At 42.1% G+C, this 24636-nt stretch overlaps 1 protein-coding gene across 4 annotated transcripts in view; it reads left to right on the top strand.

Annotated features, from left to right (window-relative positions):
- The window catches only part of TRPC7 (transient receptor potential cation channel subfamily C member 7), a 116403-nt gene that overhangs the window by 77943 nt on the left and 13824 nt on the right, over positions 1-24636 (top strand). For all 4 annotated transcript variants that reach the window (XM_065409360.1, XM_065409358.1, XM_065409357.1 and 1 more), the window contains 3 exons: positions 3632-3865; positions 7948-8212; positions 20028-20223. In XM_065409360.1, coding sequence (XP_065265432.1) covers positions 3632-3865; positions 7948-8212; positions 20028-20223 — 695 coding nt within the window. The remainder of the gene's footprint in view (positions 1-3631; positions 3866-7947; positions 8213-20027; positions 20224-24636) is intronic.

The raw sequence follows: 24636 nt of genomic DNA, 5'->3' as shown, positions 1-24636 counted from the left end.
GGTTTCATGGGTGTAACTTGGGGCAGAATTTTTCCCTGTGCCTTTCACTTACACAAACTTCAGACGACCCCAAAGCCAGCACAATTATGACAAAAGGAATAAAATGCCATCAATTTCTGATAGCTGCTAATGGTCTAGTCCTTCACATTCTCATCCTGGTCATCTTGTTTTTATTGCATCCTACGATTTTCCATGCCATGAATCTGCTAGCTGCTTTTATTAATCTACAATACTTTTATCTAAAGCGAAGGTTTTGGTAAACCTGTCTGAATTTATCATTATGCTCTTCTGCTCTCTTGCATAGAGTTTCTGCAACATAGTTATATAGAATGATCCTCAACCAGTAATGATTGATGTAAAACATGGGTCGATAATGTGATACCTTTATGTAGTCATGATTCTAATTGTACTCATTCTACTTAATTTTGCATGTTTCTTTCTTCATTAAGTATTCCTACTGCAAAATCCCTGTGGTTTATCAAAATTTAACTAACCTAGACTAGAAACTAATTATGATGGGTTAGTTAATATTCAAACCGGGAGCAATTTACATGGAAAGATAACCCGCAAATAAATATTTCCTGAAGTGCTTTAGTGGACAAATATAAATCCACAAAATGGACTAGCCTATGGGTTAGTATTCACCAATTACTGAGATTTTTTCAGCTATAAATGCACTTCTTTAATATTTCATCCTGACTGTGGGCCAGATCTGGAGAACCTTATTCAGAGCCCAATTCTTCCACCTTTCCATGAGGCTATTTGCTACTAACTGCTACTGCACAGGAGTAAGGGCTGTAGAATCAGGACCTTGGATTTTGCTCAGTGAAGCTGCCATTGACTTCATCTGGAGACCCGCCTGAGTGAAAAGGCTAGGTCATGCCTTTTGAATCCATGTGAGGGGGGTTCCCTACATATGTGGATCTCCCCTGGTCTCTGCAAAGGGCACGCCATAGGTCTGAACATGGGAGGGAGAGAGCAGGCAATGGGTGGGCCAAGGGAATACACATTGTCCTCTCTTGCGGCCTGGAGAGGTTTCTCCCAGACTTTTGATAAAGCCAGAAGTTATATTACAGTTGGCAACTCCTCCTCAGCAGTGGTCAGATCTAGGGGAGTCCCTTACGGTGCAATTCAGCTCCTCCAGGGGTCAGAGCCAGAACCACGTGGGGCCAGAGCTACTGCAGACACAGGGCCTCGATGCTGAGGAACTTGCACCCGACCATGCATCCTTGAGATCTTGAGATCCCTACAGATCTCCAGGTAGTTGTATGGTCTATGGGCCATGCCATCTCTTTCTTCTGGAACAAAGCCTGTCCCCTGATACAAGAATGCGGGGAAAAATCCTCCAGAGGGAATCCAACATATTTCCTTTCCCCTGCATGGGTATTAACCCTATAGAGGACAAGCTGCATCTCCATAAGGCCCTAAGGATTTGACAAGTAACAGGAAAAACCATCAAAGAAAAAGAGCATCCACCACTGAGTAACCAGTCTGCTAATGACACATGCCAGCAGACTCTTGGGTACACTGGCTGTGTCTGACTCATACCAGCAATGCTAATTACTGTCTTTTGTTTTATCGACATGAAGCTGGTGGCTTTTATGCCTGAAAGAGGAAGACTTATAGTATTGGCTGAAGCCTGGTATAGTTCTAAACTTCCCCAAGCAGCTGTGATACTATAACTGAGTAATGACTAGCTGGGCTGCATTGCTGGTGGATTTCCACCTATCATATGAAGCAGTTCAGAAAAAAATTTAAATTCTTGTTAGTGTGTTAAACGTATTTTGTAAATAATCTGAATAGAGGGGCCAGAACCAAGACTCTAAGCCCCTCCTGGCCTGAATTTTGTTATGGGGTTGTCAGAGGATCTGAATTGTGCTGTTGGCTGTTGGGGAAACTCTTTATTAGACCTGGTCCTAACAGATAAAAAGGAACTGCTCACCAAACTATAAAATTAATGGTAGCTTAGTTACAAGTGATCATGACTAACCCTAACCCGGGAATGGCGAACCGTGGCCACTGGGAGCTGCGGGCGGTCATGCCTGCGGATGGTCAATGTAAACAAACTGTCTTGCGGCCCGCCAGCAGATTACCCTGATGGGCCGCGTGTGGCCCGCAGGCCACAGGTTGTCCGCCACTGGTTTATACATATCTACATGGGGAACAAATATTTATTAATGGGCTCTTCAATCTAGTAGTGAAAGGTGTAACACAATCCAATGGCTGGAAGTTGCAGCAAGATAAATAAGGTGTAAATTTTTGACAGTGAGGATAATTAACCACTGGAACAATTTACCAAGGGTTGTGGTGGAATCTCCATCACTGATGCTTTTTAAATCAAGAGTGGATACTTTTCTAAAAGATCTGCTCTAGGAATTATTTTGGGGAAGTTCTATGACCTGTGTTATTCAGGAGGTTAGATTACTAAATGATCACATTGGTCCCTTCTGGCATTGCAATCTATGAATTTCTAAAATGAGCTGACTACCCCCATCCCCCCATGTCTTTCCCACAAACCCCTCAAAAAAAAAAAAAAAAAAAAGCTGAGATGAACAACTCAGGCCCATCTCTAATTCAGAATTGCTACATGACACTAAGTTTGTTATCAAACTGCCCCAATTCCATCTGAAGATCAAAGCAAAGGCTTGTGAGTTATGGATCAGAGTTCCATGTGGATGAGCATTCCAACATGTAGAAGTTTATCTGAACTTCTAAATTTAACAAGAAGTCTCATGGAGAATGGACTTCCTCATGAGATATCTAGCACTTACTGTTGCTGGTCACATTAGAATTAACTAGTTTGGCGGGAGGGATAGCTCAGTGGTTTGAGCATTAGTCTGCTAAACCCAGGGTTATGACTTCAATCCCTGAGGGGGCCATTTAGGGATCTGGGGCAAAAAAAAATAGCTGGGGATTGGTCTTGCTTTGAGTAGGGGGTTGGACTAGATGATATCCTGAGGTCCCTTCCAGCCCTGATATTCTATGATTCTAACTTTCTCACATTATGATGACTGCTTCTGCTTCCCTTCCCAACCAGGAACCTGCAGAAAGCTACAACAATGTGTCCCCCCCCTTTTTTTTGTGTGAGCATGGGGGGCAGGAGGGAAATTCAAAGGAAACTTCCAGAAGGTTGGGTTTGTGTTCATTTTAGGAATGGGGACAGGTCTGGGAAATCATAACTTTTCCCAAACAGTTGGATGAGACTCAATTCCATTAGAATACAGTGAGAGGATTTTCTAAATTTCTCAGTGCTTTCCTGACTCGGCTCCCACTGAAGTCAGTGCGTGTTTTATCATTGCCTTCAACAGGAGCCAAGTTGGGTCAGTACTGAGAACTTTGGACAATTCAACCCTATATGGACATGGAAGCCTTTTAAGTACCAGACTGTATCTTCTTCAGAGTTGGCATTTTTTAAAGAACAATCTTAAGAAAACATGCTCTAAACCAGTTACTCTGAGAAAATTCATTCCATTTGGGAGTTGGGGAATTATTTGTTTTAATCCTGGAAATCCTCATTAGCCCAAGATCTCATTCCATTTCCAACTGCACCTGTTCGAAAGCCAATAGAATAAAGAATGCACCTTCTGGATTTGATATCTAAATATCCTATGTAAATATGTCTTTCCCTCAGGTATGATATGGTCAGAATGCAAAGAAATCTGGGAAGAGGGTCCACGCGAATATGTCATGCATCTTTGGAACCTGCTGGATTTTGGGATGCTATCTATCTTTGTGGCATCGTTCACTGCAAGGTTCATGGCTTTTCTCAAAGCAACTGAAGCACAACAGTATGTAGACCAGTACGTTCAGGATGATGACCTCAGTAATGTCACCCTTCCCCCTGAAATTGCTTACTTTACTTATGGTAAGATGATTTTGAGGATTTAATGCTTCCCGTTCTTTCAGGCTAGTGTGTGTGGCAGTGCAGAATTAGCAGCTTGCTTCTTTTTTTACATTCATGAAGTTTTTCCAAATTAAAGCTGATTATTCTTCTCAGATCTATCAATTCCAGCCATATAGGTAAACAGCTAACATAAGCTAAAGAGGAACAGAGATTTAAGCTTCTCTCAGTCTCTGAACGTGTACTGAGACCAGACTCAATCGTATCATATGTTGACAAAATAACCCCGAGCAACTAATAATCATGAAACCAGAAGGGAATAGAATCTAATTTAAATTACATATAAGGGAATCTGCTCTATTTTTCAAATATAGGCGGCACGCTTTGCTAACAAATGAGTGAGCTGGCAGCTTTATGGTCTTATCATTTGGCAGGTGGAACTCCAATTGAAGTCATGGAAATTCTACATATAAAACGATGCAAGGACTGGGCTTTTAGCATAAAAAAATGAACCACCTATTTGTAACAGTTTGTATGAAAAAAAGCTTCCTGTTTACTTTGAGTTGTTGTTGCCATGCCTGCATATGTCTTTGATCTTGTTCTGGATAAGCTAATATATTTTATGTCACTCCCATCAGTGGGTGACTAGACATGGAACATCAGACTAGTAATATTGCATACCTCCATTTAACGACTTTAGGTTACATATTCCCCACCTAAGAAAAAATAGCAGGGGAGGAACCAAGAAAGTGCATTCAGAAGAGGATAAAATTAACAAAATACTGTGCAAGAGTTTCCTTTGCTTTCATTCCTCAGTGACAATTTATGAGAACAGGCCAATATTTCCACATCTGAGAAACAATCTCTTGTCATATCACATATGGAGGGTAACCTATGATCCCCTCAGTTGTACCTTGCATTTCTGCACATATGAAAAGCAAAAACAAGTATGGGAGCAAATTTTGCTCAGACTCGTATCCAATAAAACCTTATGAATGATTTGCTGCCCAGAAAAGGAGCTAAATCGCTAACAAATATTATCTATAACAATGTTTGACCATCTGTAATAGAAAATATGCATGCAATAATAAAATTATTCTTTAACTTCTCATACGTAGGTTTTAAATATTTGAGGGGCGATCATCAAAGGCATAAAGGAGAGTTAGTAGCCCAACTCTTATTGACTTTCAGTAGGAGTTGACCACCTAAATTGTGCTTTGGCTGACATCCTAGCCCCACTGAAGTCAGTGCACATTTTACCATTGATTTCATGGGGTCAGGATTCCACCTTTAGTGCTTTGGAAAATCTTCACCTTGGAGTCTTCTTTTTTCTAAATAATAATGAGAATGGGAACCGCTGTAATATGCAGTTGACAAAATATTTCCTAGGATTCAAATGGTCCTTCCTTAGGTTTGAAACATGAATAAAAGCTTTGCACTTTGGTTAGGGGTTGGATACACAGCATGGGGACAAGCCCCCACATTCCTACCAAATTTAGAATTACCTACCTAAAAATAACCCAAATCACTAATGGAAAAATGGATCAGATCCTCAGCTGGTGTAAATCAGGATAGCTTGCTCCATTGAAGTCAGTGGAGCAATGCTAATTTACAACGGCATAAAGTTCTAGCCCTGTGTGCACAGTCATAATATTTACAAATAATTACATTTTCAAACACAATATTTGGAGATAAGCTTCTCTCTCAATCACCGGACAAAATTTGATGACACCTGAAATTGTTACATTCTGTTTTTCTTCTTTCTGCTTTGCTGCTGGAATATTGTAAAAAAGTCTTTTGTTATATGGTGAGGAGCTCCATCTTGTGGAAGCATTTTATTATTTATAAACCTTTTGTCATTTTTACCCTTGGGAAGAACCTGTAGAAAAAAAGTCAGGGCTGGGGGAGGGGGAGGAATTTTCCAGTTAATAACCTTTGGCTGATATTTAATCCAAATGTATTTTCTCACTGTGCTTGAAGAAGGATCTTTTATATTTTATATATACACACATACATACCAGGGAGATTTCTATATAGTTTATCCATCCACAGATTATTATTTACCCATCGCTTTTAGGAAGAGCTTTACAGAAAATTGTGATTTTCCCGGGCTACGTATTTTCAATTTTCACCACATAACAGGAGCATAAATTTAACAAAAACTATAAACAACAACATTTTAAATGATAACGTGTGATAATCAAAAGCTCTTTAATATCTGAAGTTATATTTTAATTTGTTTGTTATGACAAAAACTTTCGTGGCTTATATTTTTATAATACACATCCAATTATTGTACGTTTTTAAAAGTAATTATAAGAATCAAGTGATTAGTCATAACGTATCAAGCTGTAGTGTTTGATGATAGAGGTTGCATGGAAAATGGGTGTTAGTTGCCTCGTGGTAAATTGCAGTGTGACATCTATATGTTGTTTTTCTTACAATTTTGTATTAGGCAGTCTTGTAAAATGAAGTGAAATAGCCTGTGCATAAACAATTCAATTATTATATATGTATAATTAAATTTAAGTGCATCTTTTTATGTTCAGTTACTGTTTTGATCCTCAGGAGTTCATGCCATATGCCTTACTTAAGGAGTTTGATACGGAGCTATCTATTATGACCTGGAAATTTTGAAAAAAAAATCTAATTTGTACATTTATTTATTTTGCCTGGGGAGATGAACAAACTTGGATGATTTTCTTCTTACTTGGTGGTTGTTGTTAATTATATGACTATCCAACTTTGAAAAAGAGCAAAACCTCAGAAAACCACTTGCTTCTGCTTTTCAATGGAAACTAACAGTGTTAAATTATTTTCTAAATCTATTATATCAAGTAAACACTAGAGAAATAAAGCTCTTTTTTTTCTCCAACATTAGAACTGTTTGCTGCAGTGTGATTAGATAATATATATTTTCCTTTCAATTTCTTTTAAAAAAACTACAGGTAAAATCTTGGCCCCATTGAAATCAATGACAACAAATCCCATTGACTTTAATGGAGCCAGTATTTTGCCCTACTAATTCTTGGTTCCAGAGTAATATATTTGTATTAAACGTTAGTTATTTTTATTCATGAACTTTGGTTAGTAAGGTAACAATTGGTTGTAAACTGATATAGAACAAACTATAAACTAATATGAAAACATTCCCCCCCACCCCTAATATTGACTGAGCATAAACAGGCAGTTAAAAATGTAGCCAGCCTTCTGCTTTAAGTTCAGAATTGAACTTTACAGATATTCTGCAGGGAATACTCTGCTTCTTTTCATTTCATCTGGGTTCAGACAAATAATACTCAACTTTATTCCTGTGTATTTAAATATGGTACATGTTTTCATTTTGGGTCAAACGCCTTGTATTAAATGCTGAGTCTCAGTTCATGCAAAAGAACCCCTTGATGCTCATATTCAAAGCATATTCAAAAACAGGTAGATTAGACAACTGATTTGTATGCATATAGTATCAGCAAGGAACTTGTTAAAAGAAACGGCTAAATTGTCAGGGTTTTTTTATTAAAAAAGTTAACACAATATAGATCTATTAAAAGGTTTGGTGGTTCGATTGGCTTTATCTGAACAAATCCAAACCTCTTCGATCTAATCTCATGAGGACAGGTTTTGCCATGAGCTGTTTAGTCCTTGAAGGTTACATTACATTTTGAGTATTTATATGGTGCTGTTAATTCAATAATTAAAAGCTGGAAATTTTCTCGTCAGTGTGATTCTGATCCACAATGACAAAACTCCCATTGCCATCAGTTGGAGCAGGAGATGATGATGCATTGGACTGGGAGTCAGGGAATCTGGGTGCTGATTCCCAGTTCTGCCCCTGACTGCCTGTGTGCCTTGGGTAAATCACAGCAAACTTCCTGTGCCTCGGTTTCTCTAGCTGAAAAATGTGGCTAATCATTCCTATCCATCTTTGTAAAGCACTGTGAGACCTGCAGATTCCTAGTAGATTCCTACACTTTTCCTTCCAGTCCTGGCCAGAACCAAGACCTAGGACCTATTTTATGGGTCATTTATATTTATATTTCTAAATATGCTAATATTTATATTTCTATTTTTGTGTTACTAATACTTATATATGTGTATTGTTCCAGCCAGGAACAAGTGGCTTCCCTCGGACCCTCAGATCATATCAGAAGGACTATATGCAATAGCTGTGGTACTCAGCTTCTCCCGCATTGCTTACATTCTTCCAGCCAATGAAAGCTTTGGCCCTCTTCAGATCTCTTTGGGAAGGACTGTGAAGGATATCTTCAAATTCATGGTCATCTTCATCATGGTGTTTGTTGCCTTCATGATTGGAATGTTCAACCTTTACTCTTACTACCTTGGTGCAAAATATAACCCAGCATTTACAACGTGAGTACCTAGGAAAAGAAGGCTATATAGATTATAGTTCTAGACCTAGTAGTATCCCTTACTGGGCTGCCTCATATGTAACCTGCATGCCTTCTGCGACTCATGTCGTTTGCACTATATTGCTGCATTGTTTAATTATTCCAAGTGCTGAAGAGGGCTCTAACTGCATGAATCCATTAGAGCCAATGAAAGGTGCATGGCTAAAACCTGGTGCAATGTTTAATAAGCAGAAAGGACCCTCCATCCAAGCCCTCTTTTTTTCTTTCCCCCTAAATCCAATCCTCTCTGACCCACCCAGTCACTCAGTTCCTCCCCTCTTCCTTTACATTTTATCTTCCTCAATGCACTACAAGGCCTGTTTTGGCTCCCAAAGTCCCCTTAACTTCATCATATATTTATGGTAGGGTCCCACTGAGTCTAACAGTCTCTGCTAAGCCAGTTACTGCTGAGCTTGCAAGCTTTAAAATTTCCCTGGGTCAGAGGTGCCCCAGAATATATTGCAGACTTCTGACATTCTTGCCTCAGTTACTGTTTGCCTGGAAGTGCTGCACCTTAAGCTACTTTTTCAATTGAATGGGGAGGTTCAGACTGGCTGGGAGACCAGTAGTACAGCCTCCAGTTTTGATGTCCTATCCCAGGTCTCTTTCAAAGAGTGTGCAGTCTGCAAAAAAGGAAACCCAGTAACTCAGAATCTGTTATTTCTAGGGTAAAACACAAGCAGGAAAATGGTTCTTTGAGGTGAGTGGAAAGAGCAGAGGAAATTTTCATAAAATTATCTTGACAGCAGTGAAAAAGAAATCCTTTTGTATTTTTACCTTTAAGAAGAGCAGTCAATACAGCAGGCCATGTTGCGTTTGTGATCAGCACAGAAAGGATTAAACACCTAATTATCATCCAAAAGCTACTTCTACCAAAGTGTATGTAAAATGATGAAGCAGTAAAATTGCACACGTTTTGCATCTGTAATTTCACACCTGCATGTGGCTGCTATGCAAGGCAACATGTACACCTCTACCCCGATATAACGCGACCCGATATAACACGAATTCGGATATAACGCAGTAAAGCAGTGCCCCGGGGGGGGGGGCGCGGGGCTGCGCACTCCGGTGGATCAAAGCAAGTTCGATATAACGCGGTTTCACCTATAACGCAGTAAGATTTTTTGGCTCCCGAGGACAGCGTTATATCGGGGTAGAGGTGTATCTAAAGAACCAAGTGTCTAAAAAGTGCTATTGATGCATTTCAAAAAAAGCAATAAATAAATAACAGTGGGGAATATAAGACAGGGAGTTCCACATTCCCTAAATCAAGTGCATTTCTCAATAGAGAACACGGTGAAGACATGCATAATATCCTGCCAGCATATGGGCAAGATACAAGGAAAGATGCTGACTAGGTTGCTCGTGATCTCCCTCTAGTGCCCATCCAATAAATCAACAACCTTGAGAAGCTGGAGGTTGTCTGCATTTTGTAGTTGTTTGCTGTATATACTGTATTACAGCTGCTTGAATGTTGCAACAAATCATTCCTCAAATAATGTACTTCAGTGGCTCTACAGTATGTGCAATGGCTGAATAATAGGACTGTAAGTGAGAAGTGGTTCCTCAAAATATGTCTGACTTTATTCAGGCTAAGCTATGATGTTTGATATCACACCCGTCATTTGGAGACTAGATATGTGGTAACCAATTAGTACTCCTATATGCCAGAATCTAATAACTGTGGGCTATATATTCCCATCATCATCAAAAATAGCAGGAAGGGAAACAGTGTTTGGAAAACACCATAGGAGTGAACTCATTGAGTTTCTAATTAATGCTCCTGTGAAAGGGTTTGGAGCCTCTTGGAGGCAGTAGGAAGTGCAAACTAGAAACCTTATGGATCCACACAGAAATCCATGCCCAACCCCATACATACTGGGGTGCAAGGAGAGGCCTCTCCACACCTCTCTCCGGGCACACACATCATCAGCATGGATCCCTCAGGAGTTGTGCTGCTATTAGCTTCCCTAGCCATATACCCTCGAGGCAGAAAGCACAGAGTGGGAGTTCGTTTCAACTAGGGTTAATTCCCAGGTGAACTTCCACTCAGAGGTGGCCATGTTATTCCCCAGGTCTGCCCTGACAGGCCCCCAAAGCCATGCGATGAAATGTTGACATCAGCAGGTGTTTTGCCATTGACTTCAGTGGGGACAGGATTTCATCTATAAGAACATACATAAGAATGGCCATATGGGGTCAGACCAAAGGTCCCTCTAGCCCAGTATCCTGTCTTCTGACAGTGGCCAATGCCAGGTGCCCCAGAGGGAATGAACAGAACGGGTAATCATCAAGTAATCCATCCCCTGTCACCCATTCCCAGATTCTGGCAAACAGAGGCTAGGGACACCATCTCTGCTCATCCTGGCTAATAGCCATTGATGGACCCATCCTCCATGAATTTATCTAGTTCTTTTTTGAACCCTGTTATAGTCTTGGCCTTCACAATCCTCTGGCAAGGAGTTCCACGGGTTGACTGTGCATGTGTGAAAAAAATACTTCTTTTTGTTTGTTTTAAACCTGCTGCAGATTAATTTCATTTGGTGGCCCTTAGTTCTTGTTATGAGAAGGAGTAAATAACACTTCCTTATTTACTTTCTCCACTCCAGTCATGGTTTTATAGACCTCTATCATATTCCCCCTTAGTCGTCTCTTTTCCAAGCTGAAAAGTCCCAGTCTTATTAATCTCTCCTCATACGGCAGCTGTTCCATACCCCATGGAGTTTGAACTGTGAGCATAGGCAGAGATGGGATTAAATTGGCTCCCAAGGAGGAGAGGCAGTTTATCACAGTTGTCCCATTGCTTCCCTCAGAAAAGTCCTGGGGCCATTCCACCCCTGCTTGTGCTCCCATCTGTGATGCAAGACAGAGGAGAGTCGGAGGGACGCAATATAAGGTCCCCCCCTTGTAGGTCTAACCTAATGATGCCACTTTAAGACAACCCCTGCAGTGACATTTAGTTTAGTAAATGTTTAAGTAAATTGATACTGAAGCATTAACCTAAGCCAAAGTAAACAGGATCTGGCATTTTGATGTGTTATTCATATACTATATTACACAAGGGATGGAGGGATGCTGCTGTTAGCCCCAGTGTGAGGAAATGATCTTCCCAACTTAGTTTCTGTCTCGTATGAACTACAGATTCTTTCCAACATATAGGATCCAGCTATATTACTCCACTGTGTAGCATAACATATGCTTTATAAAGCAGAGTTTAAACTTTGTAATCAAAGAAAATATGCCTCCTAGGGTTCTTCTGTTGCCTCAGGATACATTTTAATGGAGGGATTTCCAGGACTGGCTGCAAATACATTTCTCTGTTTCTAATAACAAGGTAAAAGAAAACTGAGTATGTAGGAGGAGACATGTTCATCATACAAATAGAAGACTATGCCCTTGAAGCACAGGAGTTAATCAGTGGCCGAGTCAATATCTCCCCGACTGCCTGGTGGAATAACAACCATCAGTTCTGGTTCTCCATTGGTCCATGATTCCAAAATAGTTGGATAATGAATTTTAGGCCATCACTGATGCAATATCATTGTGTAGCGTTGCTATTTACTGACAACCATGAGGTTCTCATTATTAACCTTGCAGCATGTATTGTCACTTGAATGATGAACAAGCCTTGATTGAAATGGTGACTATTCCCTAGAGTAAAAATTACTTCCAGTAGTAAAGGTTGCAGGATCAAGTTGTAACAAGAGAGTGTGGGTGGTTGGGAGATAACTGCCCAAAGGGGAAATAAAATGGTCTTCTTCTTTAAGTCCAGATCCTCTGGAGATTCCAAATACTAGATGCTCATCTATCTGCCCTGTAACGAGTTAGTATTGTTAGTAAACACCTATCAGAAGAACCCAAATAAGCCATATAAGAATTTGGAAGAGAAGTCAAAACTCAAATTAGGGTGTAAAAGTACCACGTTACTACTTTAGGATAGCAGATTCTTTACCAGCAGAGTAGAGGCGTGTGCTGTCTGAACATCTGACAATGCCACCGGAAGTAGTGCATTGGCACTTTTGGCCTGGATCCCACAACCTGATCCATTCAGAGAGAATGTCCCCATGGAATCCCCCTGGTGCTCCGCACAGACTAAAACGTGCCCCTGAGCAGGTCAGATTGCAGGGTCAGGGATTCTGTTATCTTGCCCAGCAAATTTCAATGAGCACTGTTAGGAAAATTCACATCGGCGAACATTCCTCCAACTTTGTTCCTAATGCTGTTCAGTTAGTAAGAGTAGATTTCCGGGCTCCCGTATTGCTGTTTCAGATTATTTTAACACCCTGGAGTGTGAAATATGTGATTAGGAAGGGAGATGTGCAGTCTTTTTTAAATAATGCATATACCGTACAGCTCAGGGATTAACATTCATTTTAGACCATTCTCAGACACTTTCACAAAGCTGGAAATCTCATGGTGTTTAGTCATAAACATATGTTGTTAATTTACACATATCAAGAATACATTAGCATATGGGCAACTATGTATCATACCTTCAATATTTTACTGAGCTGTCAGTGAGTTCTGCTGCAGAATATGGTGGGTATTCACAAATGGCACTAACTGACTCATGAAGAGAAGGAGGAACAAATTATTGCAGCTGGGCAACTACTTTAAACAGCCTCTGTGAAAATTCACCCGGGAAAAACAAAAACAATTTTTTTCTTTTGCTGTGTTCATAACCCTTGTGTGGTTGTTGTGCAAAGATTTCTTCAAATGCATTTACTGGTAGGAATGTTTGTGAAAATCGAGGATTTTAAGTGAAGATCATAGAACATTTACAGAAAGCAAATTTTGAACTTGAAAATGCAATTGCTTGCACTGGAAACTGAGTCTAAGGGATATGTTCACCCAGTCATGAAATAGAAAAAGAACCACATGGTCTGCAGATCAAATCAAAACTAACCTATTTCTCTGTCTTTTTGTTCTCTGTTTGTATGGGACCTAGCACAATGGGATCCTAGTCTATGATTATGGCTCCTGGGCACTACTGTAATAGTAATAATAATTCAATGGGAGTTGGATTGTGGTCCCTACACAGGCTGAATATTGGATATCCACAATGAATTGCTTAACAGATCTATTAAGAACTATTCAGTGATATTACTCAATGAATGATGCATACACTTGAGAAAATGATAAGCTTCTCACGGGCAATTTGTAAGCGTCAAAAAGAAATTAAATTTGTCAAAAAGAGGACTATGAATTATTTGCTTAGCTCTACTAATTATTGTGGTTAGTGAATATCCAGAGTCACTTCAGTACTCACCTTCTTGTGTGCTACTGCACTTTTCACATCACATGTTCAGTTTTGTTGGTCTTGTACTCTAAAGAACAGTGCATACTAAACCACTGACTACATCAGTGGTTTATGAATCAGAGGTAGCATACAAAGGGTGCTATTGTCTCTGAAATGTGCATATTCCTTTTGCAGAAGGAACAAAGTGTATGCTACTCCTGCTTCATTTTAGACTGCTAAATACAGAGTCTGTTTAGCTAACTGTATAATTGCAAAATATTTTTTAAAAACGCTTAATTTTTTCCCCTTTCAGAATTTTCATTGCAGTTGCTACAGATCATAGTTATGTTTATCTGTTCATTTTTTATGTTGTATGCAGAACACAGTTGTTGAAACAGTCCATAATTGAGATCATGCTATAGAAACAAAATTGAAATGGAAGCAGGACTGATTGCATTCATACTGCGTTCTGCATCACAAATCAGGTTGAAGCCCCCCACCCAGGGCCGGTGCAAGGAAGTTTCACGCCCTAGGCGAAACTTCCACCTTGCGCCCTTCCCCCCGCCGAGCCCTGAGGCAGCTCCCCACCCTCCCTCCGCCCTGAGGCCCCCCCCCCCATGGCAGCTCCCCCCCCGCCCAGGGAACCGTGCGGCAGCTCCCCACTCCAGCTCACCTCTGCTCCGCCTCCTCCCCGAGCACGCCGTCGCTGCTCCACTTCTCCTGCCTCCCAGACTTGCAGGCGCCAATCAGCTGTTTGGCGCCGCAAGCCTGGGAGGGAGAGAAGCAGAGCGGGGCGGTGTGCTCAGGGGAGGAGGTGGAGCAGAAGTGAGCTGGGGCGGGGAGTTGCCCTGCGTGCTGCCCCCCCCCCCTTACTTGCTGCAGGCGGCCCTCCCCGCGCCCCCCTGCCCCAGCTCCCTCCGCCTAAATGCCGACAAAGCCCGGGGCGGCCGAAGATCCAGCCGCTGCGGTCGCCGCCGAAGAAAATGCCGCCCCCCAAATGCTAGTGCTCTAGGCAACCGCCTAGGTCGCCTAATAGGTTGCACCGGCACTGCCCCCACCTCCTAAAGAGACATTCAATTCATTCAGTTCATTCAGTTTCATCCTTACTTGGAGACTTTTCTTTTCATTTCCCTTCATTAAAATGCCACATTTTATATAATATTGACTGTATTTCATGTTGGAGGAGCTAAGCACTTCCTACTCATGGGGAAGAGCTCAGTCTGAAAGGATGCCTTGAGCTTTCTTAACCAGGAGAGGAATACTACAAGAGAGATTTATATGAAATCATGAACTGGTGGGGAACCCCTCTGATGGAAAGAACAATAATGCTTAATCAAAGTCAGCATGCAACTAATCTCACATATTCTATGGATTTTAGTCTCTCCTTGATGCAAAAGCATAAAATTCTATTTAGCTTTCATGGGAATAATGTGTGCACTGAGGGGAAAATAACCCCTGTGCATTGAAGTATATATTGAAACGCATTAAAACGGGGGAGATAATATTGTGAAGTATAGTCATTACAGCAAAAGACAGGAAACCAGCTCTCTCTAAGTTTCAGATTCTGCTTCAGTCCATGACTCACCATGTACATTTGAATAAATCACTAGATTTCTCTGTTCTTAAGTTTGCCCATCTGTAAGAAGGACAAAACACCTACTCCCTCACAGGGGTGGGGATCTTGGACTTTGTTAGTTACTGTCGCTGAAGCATATTCAGATCACTGATCAAAGGCAATATAGAAAGTCAGAGTATTATTGTGTTTTACTTTAGATATTGATTAAAACTCTTCTTTAAATAGTCTCTCCATTGCTTCTTTTAACACTTTCAGCTACTGACAGGAAAGAAGTTGTGTTTCAACTCATGTATCAAAGACATAAACCAGAGTTGGATCTTAACTAGAGTATAATTAAAACTTTAAAATACCATCCTATAGTATCATAGTATCTGAGCTCATCAGATTTATCATAGAATCATAGAATATCAGGGTTGGAAGGGACCTCAGGAGGTCATCTAGTCCAACCCCCTGCTCAAAGCAGGACCAATTCCCAACTAAATCATCCCAGCCAGGGCTTTGTCAAGCCAGGCCTTAAAAACCTCCAAGGAAGGAGATTCCACCACCTCCCTAGGTAACGCATTCCAGTGCTTCACCTCCCTCCTAGTGAAATAGTGTTTCCTAATATCCAACCTAGACCTCCCCCACTGCAACTTGAGAACATTGCTCCTTGTTCTGTCATCTGCCACCACTGAGAACAGCCGAGATCCATCCTCTTTGGAACCCCCCTTCAGGTAGTTGAAATCAGCTATCAAATCCCCCCTCATTCTTCTCTTCTGGAGACTAAACAATCCCAGTTTCCTCAGCCTCTCCTCATAAGTCATGTGCTCCAGACCCCTAATCATTTTTGTTGCCCTCCGCTGGACTCTTTCCAATTTTTCCACATCCTTCTTGTAGTGTGGGGCCCAAAACTGGACACAGTACTCCAGATGAGGCCTCACCAATGTCGAATAAAGGGGAATGATCACGTTCCTCGATCTGCTGTCAATGCCCCTACTTATACAGCCCAAAATGCCGTTAGCCTTCTTGGCAACAAGAGCACACTGTTGACTCATATCCAGCTTCTCGTCCACTGTGACCCCTAGGTCCTTTTCTGCAGAACTGCTACCTAGCCATTCGGTCCCTAGTCTGTAGCAGTGCATAGGATTCTTCTGTCCTAAGTGCAGGACTCTGCACTTGTCCTTGTTGAACCTCATCAGTTTTTTTTTTTTTGGCCCAATCCTCTAATTTGTCTAGGTCCCTCTGTATCAATCCCTACCCTCCAGTGTATCTCCCACGCCTCCCAGTTTAGTGTCATCTGCAAACTTGCTGAGAGTGCAGTCCACACCATCCTCCAGATCATTAATAAAGATGTATTTATCATATATTTATCCTGTGAGGTAGGGGAGCACCTATTTTATAGATGGGGAACTGAGGCACAAAATGACTAAGGGCCAGATTTTCAAAGTGTAGGTGCCTGAAGATGCAGGCAGACACCTAGTGGGATTTTCAAAAGTGGCTAAACAGATTAGGCTTCCAACTCCCATTGATTTCAATAGGTTCGGATTCAAAATGGTAAAATCAGTGGAGGTTAGGAGCCCAACTACTTAGGCACTTTTGAAAATCCCAGTGGGCATCAATCTGAGTCTTTAGGCACCTAAATACCTTTGAAAATCTGGCCCTAAGTGCATTTCCCAAGGTCACACAAGAAGTCGGTGGCAGAGCAGAGAAATAAACGAGAGTCTCCCAATTCTAGTACTTTTGGGGGACAGTTGTGCAGCTAGGTTACAGAAGTCAGAGGTGCTTCTGCCAGGCTTTGTAAGTAGAATGTCTCCAGTCAGTATTACTCATGAGTTCGAAAATGTTTTTATCATGGCAAGTGAGCTAGACATTAATCCAGAAGCACAGAGAGCCTTGGTGCAGTCTGACGGGAATGGTGCTTCCAGAGCTGTGCCACACTCAGTGCTTTTGCTTTGAAGGAGGTTGTAAGAACTCTCTCAAGTTTAGTGCCGCCTATACTTGCGCAAACACACACACACACACACACACCATCCGCCAGCTTCTGCTCCATTATTACTTGCTCAGCCGAGGCCATCAACTGCACTAATGATTTGCCCTATGTTGGATCTGCTTCCTTCAGCCCTGAATCTCTCCCAAGATGTAGGCCCCATAACAAGAGGGCTTTAGAACATACAGTGTGAAAGAAAGAATGAAAGAATCCATGACAAATGAAAACATAAACCTGGAACAAAACCCTGGATCTAAACACACCTGAACTTCAGCGATATTCAGAATCTGGGTCCCCACTGCTCTTTTCCAGTGACTTGCTGCCAATATTTTAACTACGGGCACTGATAAAAATACATTCACCTTATGTTATGCTAAGGCCGAGGAACCATACAATTAGGCAGCATCCTGAAATGACAGACAGAGGCGTTATTGCAGTCTTTTCTTAAATGTAACGATGGATTAATAAGGACCTCTTGGGAACCTCTCACAACCCTCACCAGCACGTCACTGCTCCTTTCTGTACAACAGGGCAAACTAACCCCTCCACATCTAAGCATTCCTGAACACCAGGGAAAGTTGGATCTGGATTGAAATCCAGTCTGAGGGACTCAGGCCCATCTCCACAGTGAAACAGTGGATCCACATTTGGGATGCACCAGGCTTATGGTTTTCTCACATCAGAGACAAGACCTTGGATATTGACGTTTTGCTGAGGATGGTTATGGAGGATAATTAGGAAATGCACAAATTTTGTTAGGTCAATCTTTCACCATCTCAGGAAAGGAACGCTCTGTTTCTATAACTAATTTGCTAGAATTCTTCATGAATCTTTTGTACTGCCACAGCCACATACAGCCAGTAATTAAGTTTTCGAAGAGAACATGGCAACGTTCCAGCACAGAGGTTAATGCTAAAGTTGTGGAAAAGGAGCAGAGTTGACACATTATATTAAAAATTGCCTGCAGGGTAGAAAACAAGTGGAACCTTTCCAAATTAAAAAAGAAGTTTAATTGCAGGTTGCTGCAAGGATCAAAGTTGGTGGTTACAGTCTTTTATTAGTTGGATAAGTGACTTAGATGACAGGCTTCTAAGCCAGAGTATTAGGCTCTATAAATGCAATTTAACTGGAAAGTGCAATATTTAATGGAATAAGCATTGGCCGGATTCTATTATTTAAGTACTCCATCATATGGATGGCAGTTATCACGGTAGATCAATGCAAAGAACAAAAATAGGAGTATTAAAACAAGAGGAAATGTCTGCCATATGGAAAAGTGCCATAGCTTGGTAACTTGGAAAGATGTTCCAACTACTGTACTCAGAAATCATAAACTCTGTCCAACATGTGCCTGAAGTGAGAAAACCTCTGATCATTTCTAGGTTTCATTTAGTATAAATGAAAGGGGTGGGTAATATATTGATAGGCAACCTGAATTTTTGGGTAACATGGCAGAAGACTAGGAAGGCATGTGCTCATTGAGGTTCTAATCCCATGTAACATCTCTTTGAAACGCATAGGTCCAACTTCTCTCTTTGTGCAGCACCACTGAAGCCAGTGGAGTTATTCCCACAAAGAACATCCCCCGTAAAGTTAATAAATTCCCTACTGCTGTACTCAAGTGGAAGGAGATCATATAATGGGTTGTGATACCAATAATACTTAGTTGTGGCAGTGGTACATAATGCAACTGACCAGTGGTCTTTGCTCTACTTTAAATGATAGTAATTAATTCCTTTTCCTGCTATGCCAGGTGTAATTGACACTGAAGTTCATGTAAAAGCTTACTATTTTCTGAGGGTAATTTGTGGTGAGTCTATAATCTGCTTCATAAAGTGATTTCTCAGGGTTAAGCTGCCGTAGAAATATGAAACATTTCATCAGTCTCAATTGTAAAGGCCATAATGTTTTATAAAGGAGTGTATTCACTGAAAGTCAATGGATAGTTTGAATTATTATAAGATGGGTACTGGTCAGTCCTGGTCAGTTTGCCTTTGAATAAAGAGCCAAGGAGATTTCTTCAAAGGCAAAGTGTGGTTCCTGTACCAGGATCTCTCACTGTCCTCCCCTTTCCCCTTTGAGCCATTCATATTCCCTTCCATATTTTATGCTTCACCCTTCTCTGAGTCACACATCTCCCTCCTCCTGACCTACCACCTTGACTCCACCCTTCCCAGATCTTCCCCTCTCTGGCACTGTTTTATCTCCTTTCTTCTCCCTATTCTTTAACCTCTCCCTTTCCTCCGGCTCCATCTCCTCCACTTTCAAACACGCCCTGGAAACCACTGGCTGGAAAAACTCTCTTGACCCTTTGCCTCCAAATTCCCTTCCACCCACAATGCCTCTCCACAGATTCTCTCTTTGAACTCTAGAAGTCCAGCCAGTAGGGGGATGGAACCAAGGCTCTGCCCATTCTCTGCCACGGTCCAGCCACTCCCTATTCCCACTCTAACCGTTCCCTGCCCACCTGCTTCAGGGAGGACATACATGGATGAGATGAGCATCCCTACTTAGCCCTGCAGCTAGGTCTGAAGTTCCAGTTAGCCCTTGTAGGGGTTCTTACTACCCCTCCAGGGTAGGGTGACCAGACAGCAAATGTGAAAAATCGGGACAGAGGATGGGGGTGGGGGTAATAGGACCCTATATAAGAAAAAGACCCAAAACTCGGGACTGTCCCTATAAAATCGGGACATCTGGTCACCCTACTCCAGGGGTACAGAGTTCAAGTTACAATCTAGCTCATAGTTAATGAGGTTGGGAAAAAGCAGATGGGGCAGATACAGAGGTGGTATTGTTTTATGGTTTGTTTGGGATGTCACATATTGTTATCAGTTCAGGAAATATGACTTGGCAGTCCACAGGGTGATTGATCATTGCCTGCACTGATTGCACAGAGACATCATATTTACTCTGGCCAAGTGCCGTTTTTATTAGTAACGTCTTGTCTTGCCAATCTGGAGATGACAATGTGAAATAATTGTTTGTTTTGTTTTTAGGGTAGAAGAAAGTTTTAAAACCTTATTCTGGTCAATATTTGGCTTGTCTGAAGTGATATCAGTGGTGCTGAAGTATGATCATAAGTTCATTGAGAATATTGGATATGTACTCTATGGAGTTTATAATGTTACCATGGTGGTAGTGCTGCTCAATATGTTAATAGCCATGATCAACAACTCCTATCAGGAAATTGAGGTAAGATAAACAATTTGATTACAGAATATATGTATACTTTTAATTTACTGTTATATGTTATAAAAACAAGGACATTACAGGATGTACTATATAAGTTGTCATAGTGTGACACAAGCAATTTATCGTAAAATTCTATGGTGACTGAAAAGTCTCTATCCCAGAATTAGACCTAAGCAAATAATTCACGGTGAATCCTTTATACAACAAATTTATCTTCCTTTTGTTTGTAGAATATCTCTGAGCAGATCACAATTTCCTTAGATTTATTCATTATATGAAAGTAGTTCTTGATTTTTTTCAAACGCATGAACAGTTCTTTGTGAGCATTCACTATCTAGGTTAGATTCACAAAAATAGATTAGATTAAATGGATTCCCCAAACTCAGGCATGGCAGCTTTGAAATTCATTCTCCATGAACATTTGTGCAAGTAAACCTCTATTACAAGAATGTTTGTAGGACGCAAACACGAAAGGGCCACAAAGAGCAGAGGCTGACTCATTAGAGAATCTGAATGAATAGTTGCAGAAATGTATATCCAGGATTCAGTGAACTGTGCCCTGTATTGTTCATATTAGCAGGTTGGATTTGCTACATACTTGGAGAAAAAACTTTCTGCTAATATAAATAAAGCAGGGGAAGTTATTAATATTGGACACTGTTGTCAGGGATGATTCACCTCTTTCTTGTCCCAGTTTCTTCAATGTCAAATTCCTACAGTTGGATTTGTATTAATTAGCTGTTCTGAGCTAAACTCAGAACCCAGCTCTGCAAAAGACCAGAGTTGAAAATATACCCCTGCGTCTTATGTCTGCTGCAATCAGGACGAATGTCAGCAAACACTTACATAGTGCCTACCCAAGAAGCTTTCCCTGCATTCAGAAGGCACAGTCGTATTCCCCAAGAGATCCTTAACATTTAAGATCAAGCTTCTCAGTTAGTTTCTCTTCCTCTGAGATGAGACTTACTTTCAAAGGGCCTCAGCCTCCTATTTTACTTGGAGGAAACTCTTCCCACCATTTTTGCAGTGCCATCTTACAGCTTCTTAATTGCAGGAAGACATGCTCTCCAGCATCAATATTTCTAAGGTTGCTACTATCGAATAAAGAAAACAAACCAAAAACCCCTCATGTAAAGCTATCTGTGCTGCACAACAAAGTCAGAGCTCTAGGCTAAACATTTCATGGAAAGGATCTTCCAAAGTGCGTGCATGCTGTTTTCGTTTATTCAGTTTAGGCACACAAATACCTCAATGCACACATAGAAGCCCTGGTTTGTGTGCACACGTGTCCGTGCAAACGCGGTTTGCACGCATGCATAACTGTTTATACACCCCTAAACTAAGCATGTGTAGTTTTGTACCCACACTTTTGAAGATTAGGTCCCATAGAGTCGGGAACAGTCATTAATAGTGCAAGCCCAGGTAGATAAGGCAAACAACGCATACAACGCCCAGGGTATAAGTCTAGGACTTATAAGTCTAGGACTGTTTAGCTAAAAAGAATAACTTTGCATCTAAGCAAGGTTCAAGCAGGGGCTCTTTCAGAAGGGAGTCTTTATTAGGGAGCATGAGTAACTTTTTAGTTGACTCCGTATTGAAAAAGGGAAGAAATGAAATCATGCATGAATATTACATTTGCTTTTTGTTAGAATATAATATTTGCGTGGCGTTGTTAATATAAGTACTTATATAGCCGGGGGAAAGAGAGCAGCTGTTTGTAGGCTAGGAATTACTAGGCCATATTAGTTTTGCATTTGGCTGAGAATACGAGTATAATGAAAGTTCAGAGATAGTAACTGGTGGGTTTGCTCTAGCACCTTGTGGTCTGGAAGTGTGTACCAATTTATGAGCATTGAACATTCTCTGTGTACAAACACCAGAATTAGTTTTAGTGTACCACTTATGGAGTATTTCAGAATATGATTGGAAATAGTGTGGGAGAGTCATAATCAGTATTTGTAATAGCTGGTAAAAAGGGAATAATTCAAATTATATCAGTGCTGCCTTATAGAATTCTGAGATCATCAAACTGTATTTGGTCTGGTGCAATGCGCACCAGAGGTAGATATTTCCCCCCTTGTTTTATCATAGGGATGATGTAGAATATTCTTCCTTTTCATTTCTCTAATGGGTAACAGGGCTCTCCATAGCAAGGAATATAGCAGACATTCATCCAATAATTTATCCATCAAATAATGCTTAATGGGCTACAAAGCTCATCAAACGTCACAAAGATAAATTACTCAGGGCTAGATTGTACCTTTAGGCACTGCCCGGAAAAAGGGATGGTGTATAAACTGCGACACTCCAGGAGGCACTGTGATTCAGAGACCCAATTCCCTCCCTGCTTCCCCCTTGCTTAGGGCAGGGGGGAGCTGGCCAGGAAATTATTACACCTCCCTATACCTGTTCAGCTACGCCATTCCCTGCCACTCCTTGCACATCGGACTGGGCAGTGAGGAAGCAGGATGAACAGTGCCATCTACTTGTGCGCAGCTGAGCACAAGGGGTTGGTAGCTTGAATAAAACTGTAAACCTAAGGGGCGGTCCTTACAGTGCTTGACTCCTCTTCTGGGATGTGTCGTCTAGTCTTCAATGACTATCAGCAACATTCACTGAATAACATATTTGACAAGTGGGATTTGACCAGCTCTACTTTTCATATTTGCATATTTAGCTTAGTGTAAATATCAACCAGTTTTCTCAGCGCAAGTGCCTACCCTTTCCACCTGTGACAGAAGTTATCCTTGTTCCTGTGACAAAAATTCCATAAGATATTGGTTAAATGTCTTTGATAGCTCATAGGTCTGACCTATAACCATGGCTTCTCACAACACCTCCTCAGGCCCTACCTTGGTGTTCAGGAGGCCCTTAATTCCCAGATGCAGTGATGGGATGTCCCATAATGTCAATATAGTTGGTGGAATGCCTGGAACAAGTGATAGTCCAGTGAACTACGTCTTCCAGCAGACACCTAACCTGTTCCTGCCTGAACCCACAATAAAATCTCTTTTTAAGCTTGTCCTTCACAGATCACTGGCAAGAGAGACAGTAGAGGACAGGAAGTAGTTATCCTGTTGGCTGCTGGACAGTCCCTCTAGATGGGATAGTTATCAAAAAGTGATTAAGAATCATAGTTTGTGGGGGCAGCCTTCTCATGTCTAATCCAGCATCTTGATCAGCCTCTTATCTCTCAGCTAGACACAAAAGTATAAACATGTTAACCAATTAGTTCTATTGTGATTAGGTTTAAGTTTTGTTTTATAAGGTTCAAGTCCAGTCAGTACTCCTGGGGGGATTCTGCAAGACTGTGCACCCACAGAAAACACCCCTGCAGATTTCCTGTGTTTCCCTGCAAAAAACTGCAGGGAAGCCGTGCGGGGGATGACCATGGGCACAGGTTTTTTTTGGGGGGGGGGGGAGGATTGCCCCCCTCCAAACAGAGGTGATGCATGGGGGGGGCACACTGGGTTATGTGCCACTCAGGAGCGGCGCCAGGGTTTTTGGCGCCCTAGGCGGGGGTCCTTCCGCGCTCCCGGTCGTCGTCGGCAATTCTGCGGCGGGGGGGGGGGGGGGTGTCCTTCCGCGCTCCCGGTCTTCGGGGCACTTCGGCGGTGGGTCCCGGAGCGAGTGAAGGACCCGCCTCAGAATTGCCGCCGAAGACCCGGAGCGCGGAAGGACCCCCCGCCGCCGAATTGCCGCCTCCCCAAATCCTGGTGCCCTAGGCAACCGCCTAGGTCGCCTAAATGGAAGCGCCGGCCCTGGTGCCACCGCCCCCCATCATTTCTGCAAGCGCAGACCTGCCCAGCTGAAGGAGGCTGTGTCTCTGCTCTGCTGACTCTGCAGCTGAACGCTGCCTCCTGGGTCCTAGTGCCAGTCCCGCTCCCCTTCTGTGTGCTGGGAGCCTTCCTGTTTTCTATTCTGTGCAACAGTGAGTGCCTGCAGTGGGGCTGGGTAAGGAGGGGTGGGGGAAATGAGGGAAGAGGGGCGAGGGGGTGGAGGGAAGAGGCAGTGGGGAAGGAAGGGGGTGGAATAGGGCAGGGGGAGGGGAATGTGGGAGTGAAGGGAGGGGAATGGAGAAGAAAAGAGGATAGGGGAATCGTGGGGGGAAGCAGGAGTCCAGCATGCAGCATCCCCTCGGCAGGAGCTGGGGCTCCCCCATTAAGCAGGCCCATCGAACCCTCACCCTGACAAGCCCTACCCCCTCACACCCAGGTAGGGTGACCAGACGTCCCAATAAAATCGGCACCGTCCCGATTTTGAGCTATTTCTCCCGATATTTTGTGCCGCCCGCAGCACTCGGCGCTTTTTTTTTTTGCCCCTCTCCCCCGCCGGTGTCTCGATATTTTCTTCATCTCATCTGGTCACCCTACACCCAGACTCCCACCCCACTGATCCGCAACCAGCTGGACC

The sequence above is a fragment of the Emys orbicularis genome, chromosome 8, assembly GCF_028017835.1.
Source record: "Emys orbicularis isolate rEmyOrb1 chromosome 8, rEmyOrb1.hap1, whole genome shotgun sequence".
NCBI lineage: Eukaryota > Metazoa > Chordata > Testudines > Emydidae > Emys > Emys orbicularis.
This window is presented reverse-complemented; position numbering and strand designations above follow the sequence as displayed.